We start from the raw sequence: 17,644 nt of genomic DNA, 5'->3' as shown, positions 1-17,644 counted from the left end.
TCTTGGTTCACCTGTACTAACGAAATCCCCCAAAATAGTATCCAAAGAATAATATGGAATCCACAGAAATTAATTATGCTTACACTTTTATAAAGACAACAGGTAGACTTCTTCTTACCTTCAACTACATCAATGACAATCAGACCAATTAAGGATGGAATCAGGTGTCTGAAGGCTGTGTTTACTGCTATAGAACCTCCCCTACTTCTTACCTTCAACAACATCAATGACAATCAGACCAATTAAGGATGGAATCAGGTGTCTAAAGGCTGTGTTTACTGCTATAGAACCTCCCATACTTCTTACCTTCAACAACATCAATGACAATCAGACCAATTAAAGATGGAATCAGGTGTCTGAAGGCTGTGTTTACTGCTATAGAACCTCCCACACTTCTTACCTTCAACAACGTCAATGACAATCAGACCAATTAAGGATGGAATCAGGTGTCTGAAGGCTGTGTTTACTGCTATAGAACCTCCCACACTTCTTACCTTCAACAACGTCAATGACAATCAGACCAATTAAGGATGGAATCAGGTGTCTGAAGGCTGTGTTTACTGCTATAGAACCTCCCACACTTCTTACCTTCAACAACGTCAATGACAATCAGACCAATTAAGGATGGAATCAGGTGTCTGAAGGCTGTGTTTACTGCTATAGAACCTCCCACACTTCTTACCTTCAACAACGTCAATGACAATCAGACCAATTAAGGATGGAATCAGGTGTCTGAAGGCTGTGTTTACTGCTATAGAACCTCCCATACTTCTTACCTTCAACAACGTCAATGACAATCAGACCAATTAAGGATGGAATCAGGTGTCTGAAGGCTGTGTTTACTGCTATAGAACCTCCCACACTTCTTACCTTCAACAACGTCAATGACAATCAGACCAATTAAGGATGGAATCAGGTGTCTGAAGGCTGTGTTTACTGCTATAGAACCTCCCACACTTCTTACCTTCAACAACGTCAATGACAATCAGACCAATTAAGGATGGAATCAGGTGTCTGAAGGCTGTGTTTACTGCTATAGAACCTCCCACACTTCTTACCTTCAACAACGTCAATGACAATCAGACCAATTAAGGATGGAATCAGGTGTCTGAAGGCTGTGTTTACTGCTATAGAACCTCCCATACTTCTTACCTTCAACAACGTCAATGACAATCAGACCAATTAAGGATGGAATCAGGTGTCTGAAGGCTGTGTTTACTGCTATAGAACCTCCCATACTGTCAATAGATAATTAAAACTGTCCAAGTCTATATCTTTTCATTAGTCTGAATATCAAAGAAAATCACTGCATATTTTGGCAATGATTTTCATTTTGATTAGCTTAATAGTTCATTCTTAGATACTTTTTACTATTCTGTTTAAGGAGGCTCGCAGGTACAAAAATTTCAGCGAAAAATTTTACATTTGTTTTTTTCATTACAAATTTTATTTATTACACTATTAGTTATTACTTTATGATATGGTACAAAAATCAACCAAAAAAATCGAATCAAGCCAGATGACTTTTAAAATGTTTATATCATTATAAAAGCTCCACATTATCTCCCTTTGGTGCAAAAATACCATTTTGGGCATTAAAATTGAAATATCTTTTTTAACTCATCAGTGACCTATGTTTTTTATTATGGTTTTCAAATAAGCTGTACATAAACTAAATATGTTTACAGTAATAGGAGGACAAAACAATCCACAAATTGAACAGAAAGACGCCCTTTTCACTATATACCAGCCACTGAAGAAAGCAAAATACAACAATTGAGATAACAAACAAAAGTATAGGTAAACAATGTCTTTAATATATGGTGAAAGATACAGGGAAAGTTAAATCAAATTCTGAAAAGATGCCAAGGATGAGAAGGGATATAATGTGTACTGCCATGAGCCTATAATTTCTGAAGGAAACTGCTAAGGTTTTGAGAAAGTTATATAGAGTTGTAATAAGGGGTTTAGGAGAAGTTTCAAATATGAAATAGATATCTCCTCTTATAAAATCAAGCAATGGTGAAGTACTAGTGCATATGCATGCATTAGTAGAAAACCCTAAAATTGATTATGATCAATAAACAAACAAAAAAGAAACTGCAAAATAGCATTATATGGTTAAGACTGTGATAAAGTTTCAATTAATAGATAAATTAAATAACAAGTGTTGTGACGACATTGATATTTAAACAAGAGTGCACACGCTGAAATGTCTCGCCTTCTTTACTAATTATTGATATTATGTTGATAGTCCTAAGTATAAAACTTTATTAAAAACTGTCACATAAACTTAGCATTAACCAAGATAACTAAACAAAGACCAATGAACCATGAAAATGAGGTCAAGGTCAGATGAACCATGCCAGGCAGACATGTACAGCTAACAATGCTTCCATACAACAAATATAGTTGACCTATTACTTATAGTTTAAGAAAAATAGACCAAAACACAAAAACTTAACACTGAGCAATGAACCGTGAAAATGAGGTCGAGGTCAAATAAAACCTGCGGGACTGACATATAGATCATAAAATATTTCCATACACCAAATATAGTTGACCTATGGCATATAGTATTAGATAAAAAGACCAAAACTCAAAAACTTAACTTTGACCACTCAACCATGAAAATGAGCTCAAGGTCAGATGACATCTGCCCGCTAGACATGTACATCTTACAATCATTCCATACAACAAATATAGTAGATCTATTGCATAAAGTATGAGAAAAACAGACCAAAACACAAAAACTTAACTATAACCACTGAACCATGAAAATGAGGTCAAGGTCAGATGACACCTGCCAGTTGGACATGTACACCTTACAGTCCTTCCATACACCGAATATACTAGACCTATTGCTTATAGTATCTGAGATATGGACTTGACCACCAAAACTTAACCTTGTTCACTGATCCATGAAATGAGGTCGAGGTCAAGTGAAAACTGTCTGACGGGCATGAGGACCTTGCAAGGTACGCATATACCAAATATAATTATCCTATTACTTATGATAAGAGAGAATTCAACATTACAAAAAATCTGAACTTTTTTTTCAAGTGGTCACTGAACCATGAAAATGAGGTCAAGGACATTTGACATGTGACTGACGGAAACTTCGTAACATGAGGCATCTATATACAAAGTATGAAGCATCCAGGTCTTCCACCCTCTAAAATATAAAGCTTTTAAAAAGTTAGCTAACGCCGCCGCCGTAGCCGCCGTAGCCGCCGCCGCCGCCGGATCACTATCCCTATGTCGAGCTTTCTGCAACAAAAGTTGCAGGCTCGACAAAAACTATGATATCTATATACATACCTGTGTCCTACCAGTATAATAGGTGGTGGATCTTCTCCATATAAAGCCTTCACTATATTGCCAACATCACTGAAAACAAAAAAAGCATCAAATTAAAATAACATGGTAAGCCCATCATCTTATATTTGATTCATTAAAAAAAAACACAGTAGGTATCACAAAAAATTTATTCTAGTAGGTGATCAAAAGATTAAATTAAGAATAAAACAGATATCAATATAATTTTTGTGCATATTAATGCAAATGATGCTGATTAAGATCCGTGAAGTTTATTTTCAATTTATTTTCAATTTGTAAGAATACCATTTAGTTGAATTTGTTTGACATATTATGCACTCATCTATTAGTGAACACTGTGTATTAACCTCTTAAGTTTTATTTCTGTTTTGTTGTTTATAAGGTTACTCTCTCACTGACATAGTCACTTAATCTCAGTGTTCTCATGGTACTGAACTGACCTGTGTGTTTTAGGCTCAACCCTCAACCCCAACCTCCAAGGGTTAAACTAAAAACTTGAAAATAAATATTTGCCTCACAGTAAATGACATGACAGTGATCAGTAACACATGCTTATGAACTGTAGAACAATCTGTGCAAAATTTGTTAAATTCTATAAAGCTGTTTCTTAGGAGATGCTAATTTACAAAATTTGACATGAAAACAAAACAACTTAAATCAACAGAAGTGATCCAGTGTATAAGTACAGCTTGGTACTGTTATGTGAAAAACCAAAATGAATCCACTAAGAAATGTCAGTGGTTTTCTACAGCATCCTTGCTTCTTCTGTCAATAAAAGCAGACTGCAACAAAATATCCAATAGAGCTGAAAGTGGCATTAAATACCAATCAATCAATCAATATAAGAAAGGTAATACGTACCTAGACATTGTTTCAGAACTAAGATCTCCATCGTCTGTTGTAACTGAGTCTCCTGTAACATACATGTGAGAGGGGGTCAGTAAAATCATTCAATACAGAAATATCAAATGCTTTGCTACAATATCATAAAAAGAAATTTGAATGTTTGCATTATTAAGACATGTTTATAGGTTTTGTACATATTATACAATGTCAGAGAGATCCATATACTTACACAAGTTATTGTCCAGAAACTACGAAAATGCTTGTTTTTTGGCCCCTTTTTGGCCTTTAATTCCCAAACTGTTGGCACCATGTCCTATCAAAAATTTTTAAAAAGCAAATACAAGGCACAACAGACCACATCAACCAACAACATCTGACTTATCAGAGGGAAGAAGAGTGCTACGGTAGTTACAATTGTTAGTTGAATCAATTTATGACAGGACTGTTATCTTTTTGTCACATTATGGTAAAATGTTGGGTTTTTTGCCGTATTTATTTTCATTTTCACAATAAAATTTGTTATAGTGTATTGTTATCATCTAAAAGTTCTTTCATTTTTTGTAATCTATCAACATTAGCCACAGATTGCTTTGTCTTTGATGCCTAACAGCCTTATCAATATCTAGCTGGGCCTTGCCTCAGCCTTGGTAAGTCATAAAAAGGCCCTCAAATAAATCTTAAAACAAAATCCAAATCCAAAAATGTGATAACTAGATAATAAAACCATAATAAAAGATGATTAGTTCCAATTGTCAAAGCCCCAATCCCCTCCTCTTTTTGTCCGATTTTGACGTTACCATATGAGACTTATTATACTTATAGACTTTGTATTTGTAATGAGCACCACAACAAGTACCCAATCTATATAGCAGGATTTATTTACCATTTCAGAACACTTGAGGTCACTTCTTTTTTTTTCATGAGATTAACGTTGATCAATTTTTCTTTAACTGTTTTGTAGAATGATACAGTCATTGGACAAAAGTGAGTTCCCAGACCAAAAAAAGTCCTATCATTTTAACTAAAATCGATATTTTTCAAAAAATTATTACGAAGTAACTGTATGAGCAATTTCCATAAAAATACATACCAAAAGATGTAGAAATGTCTGAAGTTTTATTGTTTTTTTGGTTATAATATTAATCATGCTCATTTTAATTTTCTGATGAGATGAACACAAAGAAAAATATTTATTGAAAAGTTTGCTATTATTCTAACCAAATTAAAATCGTAAAAATTTGCATTTGTGTTTAACTCATCCGATGATGAAAACAAAACTCAAGAAAGTTATGACTAAATAAACAATAAAACTTCAGACATTTTCACATCTTTTGGTATCTATTCTATAAAAATCACTCATAGAGTTACTTGGTATAATTTTTTTGAAAAATATCGATTTTAGTTGAAATGACAGGACATTTTTTGAGTGAGAACTCACTTTTGTCCCATGACTGATATTTGACTTCTCATAGTGATTCCTTTTTTAACATTCTTAAATTCTTTCATTCCTGTTGCACTCTTTGTTGTTTTAAAAAAATACTTTAATAATGTACAGCATTCCATCATGGTGTTTTTTTTCTTCATTTTTTGACATTCGATGTTGGTTTATCTTTATTTTTTATTGTCTGTTCTGTCTCTAATGCCTTGTTTTTTCTTAATGAAGATGTCAATAGTAAATATGCTTGGTACCATTAAAATGTTTAATCCCGCTGCAAATGTTTGCACCTGTCCTAAGTCAGAAATCTGATGTACAGTAGTTGTTGTTTGTTTATGTAATTTATATGTGTTTCTCATTTCTCGTTTTTTATATAGATTAGAATGTTTGTTTTCCCGTTTGAATGGTTTTACACTAGTAATTTTGGGGCCCTTTATAGCTTTTTGTTCGGTGTGAGTCAAAGCTCCGTGTTGAAGGCCATACATTGACCTATAATGGTTTACTTTTATAAATTGTTATTTGGATGGAGAGTTGTCTCATTGGCACTCACACCACATCTTCCTATATCTATTTAAAATACCGAAATAACTAAAACTTTCTGTTAAAATCACCAAAAGTTGCAATGGCATAAAAAATAAAAAGGCAAAAGGCTGATTCTCCTACACTTGAGTAATAACTCACCGTGACCTCTCAAATCTACAGCAGCACATCGGCACGTCACTAAATGTGATATATTACTCTGAAATGAAAAAAGAGAGTACCTGTATATGATTGTAAAACTTTAAAACAATTCTCATATTATAAAGACAAGAGATGCCACCATTGCATTCAATTTGACATAATATTTAAACAGATTGATTGGTTGATTATTTTACAGTAGGAACAGTTTAACTGAAAAAAATCACATAAATAACGAAGCTACTTCTTGCCATTGTTAGTTATATTATAGTTTGTTTTGTGTGTGTTACATTTTAATGTTGTGTTTCTGTTGTGTCATATATAGTTCTCTTATATTTGATACGTTTCCCTCAGTTTTGTTTTTTCTCTATTGATTAATTAATTTTGAACAGCAGTATACTACTGTTGCTTTTATTAACCATATTTGGGTTTTTTTACAAAAAATTTAGCGAACTGCAATTACTTTATACTTACTGAGACCAAGGCCCATGATAAGGCAGAGAAACCTCCTCCATGAAGAAAAAGTAGAACTGGTCCTTCCTTACCACATTCATACACTCTGAAAGTCTGTTATAAAGCTAAGGAAAATTCTATCATAGTTTTTAAATATTTTCATTTAAGGAGTACATTGGATAATGAGTAATTATTTCTCTTTCATATTTGGTGGAAGATAGTACATCGAAATATTCTACAAGTACAACATGTGAGCACTTTATATTTTTAAGTGATTTCTTAACTGGAAAGAAACAAAAAGAGTAAAGAAACTATTGCAAATTTGTATAATGTCTTTTTAATGGTACATGTATCTTAGATAAACATGTAAATCTGATGTCCGGAAAGTAAAAAAAAAAAATTCAACAACAAATTGTCTTTTTTGAATAATTTTCCTTAGATCTCACTCCTATAGTACTTTAACTGACTAAGAGTCTCAAAGGAATTTGACACTACATGTATCTAATAAATGAAATCATAGTACTGATTAAGTTTTGTAATAAATATACATAAAATGTTTATAACTTTCAACATATTTCACTGTAACAAAACAATCAAATTCTTAAATACTACAGGGATACATTTCCTTCTACCTTGACATCATGCTCATGTTCAAAATAATGATCCCAGTAAACTGGAGTATAATCTCTTTTCCTCACTATTGGTCTCTTCCCATAGCCTCTGAAAAGAAGTTTTAACATTATAAATGAAGTATGCTACTAAAATTCAAATACAGAAAAGGTGTATGTCTTTAACTTGTTGGTCTTTACTAGTTTAGGTGGATACAGCTACACTTGAAGAGACTTTCTAGTTATTTGTAGCCAGGATTCGGTTTCACAAAAAAACATGATTAAGATTGATCGTAAGTCATTAGCAATTCAGTATACTTACAATCAATCTTAGTCGTAAGTATTTTTTGTGAAATTGAATCCAGTGCCCGAAGTTATAGGGTTACCCTTTTAATGTACTGATATTTTTAGCACCCAAAGTGAGAATCGAACTCGTGACCTTCAGCACTGTATCCACTAGACCACCAACAAGTTAAAGACATATATCTCACATAATGGAGATGTGTCAATTAAGTATTTACAAGGACAATCTCCACCCCAACAATTGCTTATAATCATGATCATATTTGAAAAAAAACAAACAAAAACAAAACAATCAAAGAGCTGAAAGCTCTGAAGAAAAATGACGCCACTGTCTCTAATATTGGGATAGTTTTTATGCAAGTCTTGATTTTCACATACCGTAATTAGTTTAACAATGCAACATGTATCGTGAGCATATAATTGATATTCGTATATGTGTGTGTGTGTGAAGTGAAGGTGACAACTGGCTGGTTTTTTAAGACAAATGAATAGGTCAAGACTAGCTGAATTGTACAAATAAATACCGTAGAAAGGCTTGTATATTTCTCACTGGTACATAGTCTGAATCTGGGTCCGTTCGCTTCCATTCACGTTTGCGCCCACTCATTTTCACCCCTTTCACTTTCACACCTTACATGTTCGCACCCAATCTTAATTGGTTTTGTGTTTAATAACTCTGTAAGCAAGTGTTTTCTTATAAGTATAATTGTTGTCATTGTCTCAAAATAAAGTGAGACAGCAATTTTTTTTTTTGTGTTGAATAAATCTTAATCATGTTTTGGATAAGGTATTGCTAAAAATAATAATAATCCTTTCTAAATAAAGTGGTATTTTGTCAACGTTTTATTTTGTGTTGAATAACTCTTAATCATGTTTTGGTTAGTGTATTGCTATAACTTGTTTCATTGACTTGTTTCAAAATGAAGTGAGATTCTGACTATGTTTGTTTCTGCGTGTTGAATAAATTTTATCATGTTTTGGTTATATTAGTGGATTGCTATATTTTGGTTTCTATGTTTTATTGTTTCGTTGTTTCAGATCAATGGGACCAAGCTGTTAAAAACAATTATCTTTTGTGTTTTTTCCTTTAAAATCTTCAATGTTTTACTCATACCAAGCTATAAATACATTCAGTATTTACACCAAAGCAATTTAAAACAACAACCATGATTTTCCAATTATTCAACTTGAATTTGAATTAAAATTGGGCGCGAATGAGTAGAGTGTGAATGTGCGAACGTGTAGGGTGCGGAAATGTATTGGGCACAAACAGACCTGATACCACACAGTCTGAACCCCCTTCTCCCACAAAATATTAAGTAAATAATCTTTTTGTTACTGCTATCAAAGGTCTAATGAAACTCAGATAGTTTCAAACATTTGTTAAAGAATTCTAGTCAAACTGGCACCTAGTTAAATTGGCACCTGGACAAATCAGCACCTGGTTAAAATCGATACCTGATATAGTCAATTCGTCACCCATGTTAAATATATATTTTTAACAGTATTTTAAGCAATAGGGTAAAAATAAGAAAGGGGTTGCCAGAATTTTTTTCAGTATTTAAGCAAAAAGAGTTAAATACTAACTTTCACATTTTTGGGTGTTCATGTACATTTTGTATATATTTATTTTTCTCAACTAATGACTTTTTTGGTGTATTTTTAATGATATATATATATATATGAGTAGTCCAAATAATTATTACGTCTGGCAAGGCTTTTTTAATTTTATTCTGGAACACCTTCCTATGACCGCAAGACTATGTTAATTTTTTTTCTTGGACGCCTTCCTACGAACGTCGTAGGAAGGCGTCCCAGAAAAATAATAAAATAGCCTTGCCAGACGTCATAATTATTTGGACTAATACATAAGATATTGTGTATTTTTCTGCATTATTTTAACCAGTTGAGCATTTTACAGGATTGTTGGTTTAATGCTGTTTAAACTTTACTGAAAAACAAACACCTTAAATTTGCTAATTATTTGGCATGAAAGTTTGATTTATTGAAAGGAACTCATAGTTTTCCATTTTATTTTAATAATTGACTTGTTTTTACAATTACACAAATTGTCTAATTGTTAAAACAACAGCTTTGGTAAGGGCTTCGTTGTTTACCTTTATACACTACATATTCACTTTCGTTTCGTGGTTTACCAAAATACACAACAACTATTCACTATGTACTTGGTAACAGTAATTAATTAATTGAATAGAAAATATTATAACAAATATTATTGGATGCCGAATTGACGTCGAATAGGTGCCGATTTGACTAGATGCCAATTTAACCAGGTGCCGACTTGACTTGTACGTTTCAATTCCTCTGCGGTATTTTCTTGAGAAAACCTATTTTCCATCATCAAAGAGAAAAAGAAACTGCTTTAAAATGATTCTGGAACGCTTCATGATTGTTAAAATAAGTTTAATTCACTCAAAAACAATTTTAAAACTTGCGATTAAACAGGAAGTTTCCAAAGCACGTGTAAAAGAAGAAATTAACCGGCAAGAGTGGAAATCCGTATATGACAGATATCCCTATAGTACGACTTTGAAAGTAAAACAGTTCAATCCTTTTGTAAAACAATCTTTAATATACCTATCACATTAATGTTTGAAGGGTCTTAAGCTTATTCAAACCATATAAGTCGGTATGAAACACCAAAACGGAATGAACAATAACCGATTACGTTTTGTAGTTTACAAATTCTAAAACTGGTTCCCGTCAAACTACAACACTTTGTTCGAGTGTAGTGGAATACAAGCAAAAACCAGTGTAAACTGGGTCCTGGCTGATTTAATACTACACAATGATACATAATGATAACACAAGCAGATTCCAGTTTGTATGGAAAATAGGAAATACGAAACCAAGCGCGGTAGGCAGAGAAATGTAATGAAGTTCAGGTCGGCAGTTATGGAACAATGACTGCGTCATTTTCCAAAAACTTAACATTGACCAATGAACCATGAAAATGAGGTCAAGGTAAGAATTTACCTGCACAACAGACATGTACACCATACTCATTTCATACATCAAATATAATTAAGCTATTGCTTATTATGAGGGTAGTAATGGGGGGTACCTTCATGATGTATAACGGTTAAAATTCTTGCCAATGAAAATCAAATTGTTGCTGCCTTACCACCCTCTATTATAGTAATGGAAAAAAGACCAAAATACAAAAACTTAACATTGACAAATGAACCTGTAATCATGACAGTCATTCCATATACAATTTTCATTATCATGATTATCAAATGGAATGACTGTAATGGGTACATTTCAGTCTGGCAGGTTCCTTGGTCAATGTTAAGTTCTTCTTTCCAATGTTACTATAGTGTTACTTGCAATATCCGAATGAAGTCAGGTCACTGTCCTGATATGAATTTTGGCAATTTGTGGCATAAAAAACAATTATTATTTCTAATTTTATTTTTTTTGCAGATAAACGTAGCCTTGTAGCAAGCAGCAGCTCCGTCATAAATTATAATTAGATATATGGACTTCTTCTGATTTCACAAAAAATCAAGAGCTGTGGGTAAGTTGTCAATTAAGTATTTACAAGGACAATCTCCACCCCAACAATTGCTTATATGCTTATAATCATGATCATATTTGAAAAAACAAACAAAAACAAAACAAAAACTTAACATTGACCAATGAACCATGAAAATGAGGTCAAGGTCACTGTCCCGATATGAAAATCAAATTGTTGCTGCCTTACCACCCTCTAATCAAATCAAATTCAGAAAGAAGCTCATATTACAGTAACTAAACAAGATATTAAAACAGCAGCAAGAATTTTAGTAAATAAAAAGTGGCAACATAGATGGGATAATAGTGATACAAGAAGATTTTATTATAACTTTCATCAGACTGTGAGCAAAAAATCGACATTTGATTATCCAGATCATAAAACAGCAAAAATTATTAGAAATTTAAGATCCGGATACTACCTAAAAAATTACCAAAATAAAATCAATCAAAATATAGACCGCAAGTGTGAATGTGGTCAATTAGAAACTGTGGAACATTATTTATTATTTTGTGAAAATTATGAACAAGCAAGACAGAAACTTATACATGAGATATACTTCAACACAGGATCGTTGCATATTGATTTGGAACTTTTATTGTCAATAGAAAAAAACGACAATGTCTCCGTCTCTAATGAAACACTAATGCGATTGTTGGGTGACTTTATTTGCGAGTCGCGCTGGTTTGATTAATGTAATGACTAATGTTAGATTTTTTTTTTCCTTTAAATTTTCATGTTAATTAATAAATGTATATATATTTTTTAATTTTTGTAAAAATATGTTAAGCACAGTTGCCACCTAATAGTATATATTTTAAAGTACAAGTGAGTTGTTTACCAGAGTGAAATATATATATACATGCGAGACTTGAATAATTACAAGGGAGACAATCCAGTGTCAACAGGACACCTACAGAATACAGAAGTTGCATCTGTTTAAACGTATGGTGACGGGGCGGATCTAGCCATTTTAAAAAGGGGGGTCCCAACCCAGTACAAAAGGAGGGGGGGTTCCAACTATATGTCCCCAATCAAATGCATTGATCGGCCAAAAAAAGGGGGGTTCCAATCCCCCGGAACCCCCCCTGGATCTGCCTATGTGGTGATATGGCTTAAATAGCTATTTCAACACTGGTCTGGGCAGTTTATGGTGTGTTTGACTAGTATGTACTGAATATAGAGATGACAACTTTTTTTCTGAAAGACTATTTTAAATTTATGGTATTTCTGCCATTAGTTCTTGTTTATCTGTAATGACATGTTATGGTGTTATTCAGTTGTTCATGCAATAATGAAACTGCAAATTTAAATGTGTATTCACCCTACACCAGGTGGTGGCATTGGTGGTAAACCTCCCAGTTTGTTTTTCAAAGCTTGTTTTTCCATAGCAGACATCTTGTTCCGGAAAGTGCCCGTTTTTGTTTTGTTTTGTTTATTATAAATATAATAAATTTTCAACCCAAACATTGATTAATTATTTGGATTCTCATTTTTTACCGTTAAAATTAAACATCAGTTGTTTAAATAATATAAACTACGAAAATTATATCAGTAAAAATAAGTCTCGCACTTGCGAGATTCAGAATGGCGGACAGTCCGAGAAGAATGTTTGGCTGGTAACAGCTATGTTTCTGCAAAATATAGCTATTCTGTGCATATATTCTCATTATTTTAGGAATGATGTAACCCATTAAATTCTTTAATATGGTGAAAAAGAAACAAAAAGGCACTAAGTCAACGAAAAAACAAGGTATACCCCTGTTAAAAGTGTTTGTTTACATTTTGACCATGTTTATACATGTTTAAAAATCAGCAGGTTGGCGGCAATTATGTACATTTATAGTCAGTTAATATCGCATCAGTTCTGTTTCCTATCTGTAAACATAGCATGAAATAAATGCATTTCGATCTGTCATAGGTTTCCAATATGGCGCAATTTAGTTATATCATGGTTAAACATTAAGAAAAGGGGGAGGTGTGGGAAGCTGTAAGTACACTACCTTGTCCCTTCCTGTTGGTGATTCTGTGGAATTTTACATATTATATGTAAACCATAGACTTAAAATGAGCATTGTTATTTAAAAATGACAATTTTAGGCGTAAATGTCATTGAAAAAAGGGCAATTTTACGCGTTCATTAATATCACTGAAAAAAGGCAATTATTGAAGCCTCATAATTCATTAGCACATAACTTTTATTATGCATTCTTGTAAATTCAAGTTTCAGTTAAAATGGAGTAATATATTTCAATACTTTTTGCACAATTTTATATGGTTGAATTGGGTTACACTAATGACTGGACCGAATGACAGGACCAATTGAAAAAATGCTAATAACTTTTTCATTTCTCAAAGGATTGATCTCAAATTTGAAATATAATCAGATTTCATCATTTGATATACAGATTTAAAAAAAAATTAAAAAAAATTGTAAGAAACTTTAGAAAACGTGACATGACTAACTATGATAATGACAGGACCAAATAAAAATGCTAATAACTTTTTTATTTTTCAAAGGAATTATCTCAGATTTGAAATATAAAATGATATGTCATATTATGAAACCAAAATGTTATAAAAAATATAGATTTTTTTCAAAAACTTTAGAAAACGTGACATGACCATCGCTGACTGACATGACAAGACCAGATGATATTGCTAATTACTCTTGTATTTCTCAGAATATTTTTCTGAAATTTGAAATCTAATAAGATTTCATCATTTGATATATAGATTTAAGAAAAAAATTAAAAAAAATTGTAAGAAACTTTAGAAAACGTGACAGGACCAACTCTGATAATGACAGGACCAACGTCGACAATGACAGGATCAAATAAAAATGCTAATATTTTTTTTATTTTTCAAAGGAATTATCTCAGATTTGAAACATAAAATGATATGTCATATTTAAAACCAAAATGTTATAAAAAATATATTTTTTTTTTCAAAAACTTTAGAAAACGTGACATGACCATCGCTGACTGACATGACCAACCTCGACAATGACCGGACCAGATGCAGTGTTCTCCCCAGGAATTTTTTAAGGCGCAAAATTCAAGGGCGCGTAACTCCTTTTTTATAGTGAACTTTTGTGATCTGAATCAATCAGTCATAAATCATAACATGCAATATTGCTTTGTGTTATGTGTTTAATAATGCAGAGTATTAATGAATTTATACAAGAATATATATATATATATAAAATAAATTGATTTTAAACACGAAAGCTATTTATATTCCGTCAATTAAAGAAGTCAAAATATAAATATTCATCTCTGTACTCTCTGCTGCTTCTAGGGTGATTCCCTATATAATCAACCAATTTTTTTTCAGAAACATCCCTAAATCAGCCTCTGATATGATTTGTGAAGTTATTTTATTTTGTATTAGTTTTATATAAAATTCAATAAAATTTTTACATATATTTCCTAGGTGAACAATGGCAAAAAGAAGATGTACAGGTTCATACAGGATTACCACCACAAGTTGAAGGCCAGTTAAGATGTTTTCTCCGAGTGTCCATTCCAGAGATTGTATGGGTGTCTCCAAGTCCACCTGTTGTCACTCATGTCAGAGTTAAGTGGTGGGGAGAGGATGGTGATGGAGCTTTATTCAGGTATCAATTTAAACTAAATACTGTAAATTCAGAAATTATTGCAATGTTTTTATTTGTTGCGAAAAATGCGACAGGGTTATAATAGCAAAAATTTAAACTCTCATTTTGAAATTTTTTATATGAATTAAACAGGATTTTTCTTTCTCATTATCGCAAAGATAAAAAAAAAAATTGTCAGAAATGACAAAATTGCAATAATAAATGCACGAAATAATTTCTGAATTTACAGTAATTAAACTGTATATATAAATAAGAAGAGTGCCAATGAGGCAATTCTCCACCAAAGACACAAAGCATAAAAAGTTAACAGCAATAGGCCCAAGTTTGGCCTTCAATACAAAGTGTTCACACTGACAAGCAAGGTTTTATGCAGCTTAAGATAACAAGTTAGTGTAAAACAATTAAAATAGACATGACAGGAATCTATATGAAAAAACAAGAAATGACGTAACATGTAATTATTATTTCATCACAAATAACTCAAGTACTGCTGTAATGATAATATAGAATTACTTTAAAAGTTAAAAAGTGAAAACTTTTTAAAAATATTTCCTGTAAAGAAATATCGTATCGTAATTCCGAATTTATTTCGTAGTTTACAATCAAATTGATACATTCGCGTTTCCGGTTTTTATTCAGACTCGAAAGATGCATGTTGCATCACATCAATTTGCTAGATAAAGTCATTAAAAACCTTTTCATTTGTCAACGTTTGCTTTACAAATCTCTTTAACCTTTTACATAACCCATACAAATCATTTTGTTGTTGCTGCAAATCAGCCATATCGGTAATGCCTAATGGGTTCATGACTTCTGAATTTGACAGTGTCCTTGAAAAATAAGCTCCACATGATTTTTAACCCCCATAACAATTACCAAAAATAGCAAGAAAACTACATGTGGACCTTTGGTCATTCTCTACTAAGGGGGGGGGGGGGGGGGCATGAAGGATTGGCATTTGAATGGTTACAAACGGCAATACTTCTATAATGAAAATTCAAATAAATATGATTTAAATTAGCAATTAATTAGCATGTTCACCATCCCTTATATGGAGGGATGAAATACTTTTGATCTCGCTACACTGTACGACGTAGACAAGGTTTTTGATGGTGAAAGTTACTCCATCGTTCAATCTCCATCCATGGAGATCCCTGGACAGGTGCATGAACATTTTCTATTTTAGACATATATAGACAATGATTAAGTGCACCCAACATGTTTTTGAAATAATCTTAATCAGTTATGGGCCAAACAAAAGTATGTATGATATAAAAATGATTACAGTGTTATGTTCCTTAAAAATGGTTTGGATTTTTGGAAACATTTATTTTATAATATATATGTATACAATTATATTTCTTCATCTTGATTTTCATTGCTGTAGATTTTCAAATTGTTAAATAGGGAATAATAACTTGCAGAACAACACTTGATATACTTTAGATATAGTCTAACAATGTATTTAAATTTGATGTGGCTTTAATCAATTTGTAATTTAAAATTTTATTGATTAAATATTTTCAGACCCTTAGATGTGAAGCAGAATGATAAAGCTTCCAGTAAGACCATAGCCAGATACCCGATCAGATCAGGTCCCAAACAGTTTGCCTCCTACCTAGGAGACATGGGCAGTATTATACTGGAAATATTAAGTGGTCCTTTGTTGTTACCTGTTGGATATGCTGAAGTCACACAGATTGGACAGTTGTCACCTAATCGTCCAGTTAAAGGGTAAGTTGTATAAGGTGAAGGGAAGTTAGACAATTGTGACTGTACAGTGGGGAGGTAGGATATAGAAAAGACACACTGATTGGATTGTTGTTAATAGGGCTGATTCAGAAACATGTTTTTTTTCTTTCTGCCATTTTCATCTAAAAATATTTGTTCTATGGTTCTAGAGTTACCCCCCTTTACAAATGGAATAATTGCTGAATATTTCATTTCCATTTTTTAGTTTACTTCAACTAAATGTTATGAAACTTATACACAATGGTTACTACCAAAAACTCAGATTAAGTTGTAGAGTAATTGAAAATCCAGATTTTAATTACATAAGTTTTAGATGTCAGAGTTAAATGTTATTAAGAAAGATACAATTTTTGTTAGTGATGTATGAAATTCAGGATAACAATAATATCAAGAAATAATAGGGACCATACTCAACTCAATTATCTTGACTCAAATTGTTCTTTTCATTATTATTTTTCTTTGTTAGATTTTACCCAGTTTTCACAGAAGAGGAACAAAAGATAGCAGAAATCCAAGTATCACTTGTTCTGGAATCGCTTATGGGTATGGATACAGTCAAACCTGATTAAACCGGACCCTGAATAAACCGGTTTCCTGTCCATTCCGGCCGAAAATGAAAGTCCCATATTTTTCCATTCAAAGTCTTTGTTAAAATACCCTTTGTAAACCGAACCCTGTGTATTCCGAATTCCGGTCTTATTATGAAGTCCCAATACTCTTAATTACATTAATTATTACCTGTCAAAACCGGTTTGTCTAATTAATTTCAATGATCGATATGCAATCAAAACATATTTGTTGATACAATATAACTTTTCGTGATAATCAATTAGTCAGGTGTCAAACTGTGAACCTACAATCGTACAGTAGTGAGCTGTATTATTTATTAAAACATTATATAATAATAATAATAATAATAAATTATTTTATTAAAGTGTCACATATTGATTAACAGCTGAACAATATACAGTAAAACATATACAATATTTAAAATAATCAACACCCAGCCAAACAAATTGACTTATGAGACACTGTAAAATTATATTACAAAGTTATAAACATGTATACTAATA

At 32.2% G+C, this 17,644-nt stretch overlaps 2 protein-coding genes across 9 annotated transcripts in view; one reads left to right on the top strand and one right to left on the bottom strand.

Moving 5' to 3' along the window:
- LOC143042017 (protein phosphatase methylesterase 1-like) overlaps positions 1 to 12,637 on the bottom strand; it is an 82,500-nt gene extending 69,863 nt beyond the window's left edge. For 3 of the 5 annotated variants that reach the window (XM_076214224.1, XM_076214226.1, XM_076214223.1), the window contains exons 1-7: positions 12,525 to 12,637; positions 7,372 to 7,471; positions 6,773 to 6,865; positions 6,302 to 6,359; positions 4,201 to 4,252; positions 3,322 to 3,390; positions 213 to 298 (exon numbers count right to left, since the gene is read on the bottom strand). In XM_076214224.1, coding sequence (XP_076070339.1) covers positions 213 to 298; positions 3,322 to 3,390; positions 4,201 to 4,252; positions 6,302 to 6,359; positions 6,773 to 6,865; positions 7,372 to 7,471; positions 12,525 to 12,598 — 532 coding nt within the window. In that variant the 5' untranslated portion in view covers positions 12,599 to 12,637. The remainder of the gene's footprint in view (positions 1 to 212; positions 299 to 3,321; positions 3,391 to 4,200; positions 4,253 to 6,301; positions 6,360 to 6,772; positions 6,866 to 7,371; positions 7,472 to 12,524) is intronic. The other 2 variants (XM_076214225.1, XM_076214227.1) reach the window with 2 other exon arrangements.
- Positions 12,638 to 12,774: 137 nt separating this feature from the next.
- The window catches only part of LOC143042012 (C2 domain-containing protein 3-like), a 48,261-nt gene continuing 43,391 nt past the window's right edge, over positions 12,775 to 17,644 (top strand). For all 4 annotated transcript variants that reach the window (XM_076214218.1, XM_076214219.1, XM_076214217.1 and 1 more), the window contains exons 1-4: positions 12,775 to 12,953; positions 14,636 to 14,819; positions 16,347 to 16,553; positions 17,038 to 17,114. In XM_076214218.1, the coding sequence (XP_076070333.1) occupies positions 12,908 to 12,953; positions 14,636 to 14,819; positions 16,347 to 16,553; positions 17,038 to 17,114 (514 nt within the window). In that variant the 5' untranslated portion in view covers positions 12,775 to 12,907. The remainder of the gene's footprint in view (positions 12,954 to 14,635; positions 14,820 to 16,346; positions 16,554 to 17,037; positions 17,115 to 17,644) is intronic.

Source organism: Mytilus galloprovincialis, chromosome 8 (genome assembly GCF_965363235.1).
Source record: "Mytilus galloprovincialis chromosome 8, xbMytGall1.hap1.1, whole genome shotgun sequence".
Classification (NCBI taxonomy): Eukaryota; Metazoa; Mollusca; class Bivalvia; order Mytilida; family Mytilidae; genus Mytilus; species Mytilus galloprovincialis.
This window is presented reverse-complemented; position numbering and strand designations above follow the sequence as displayed.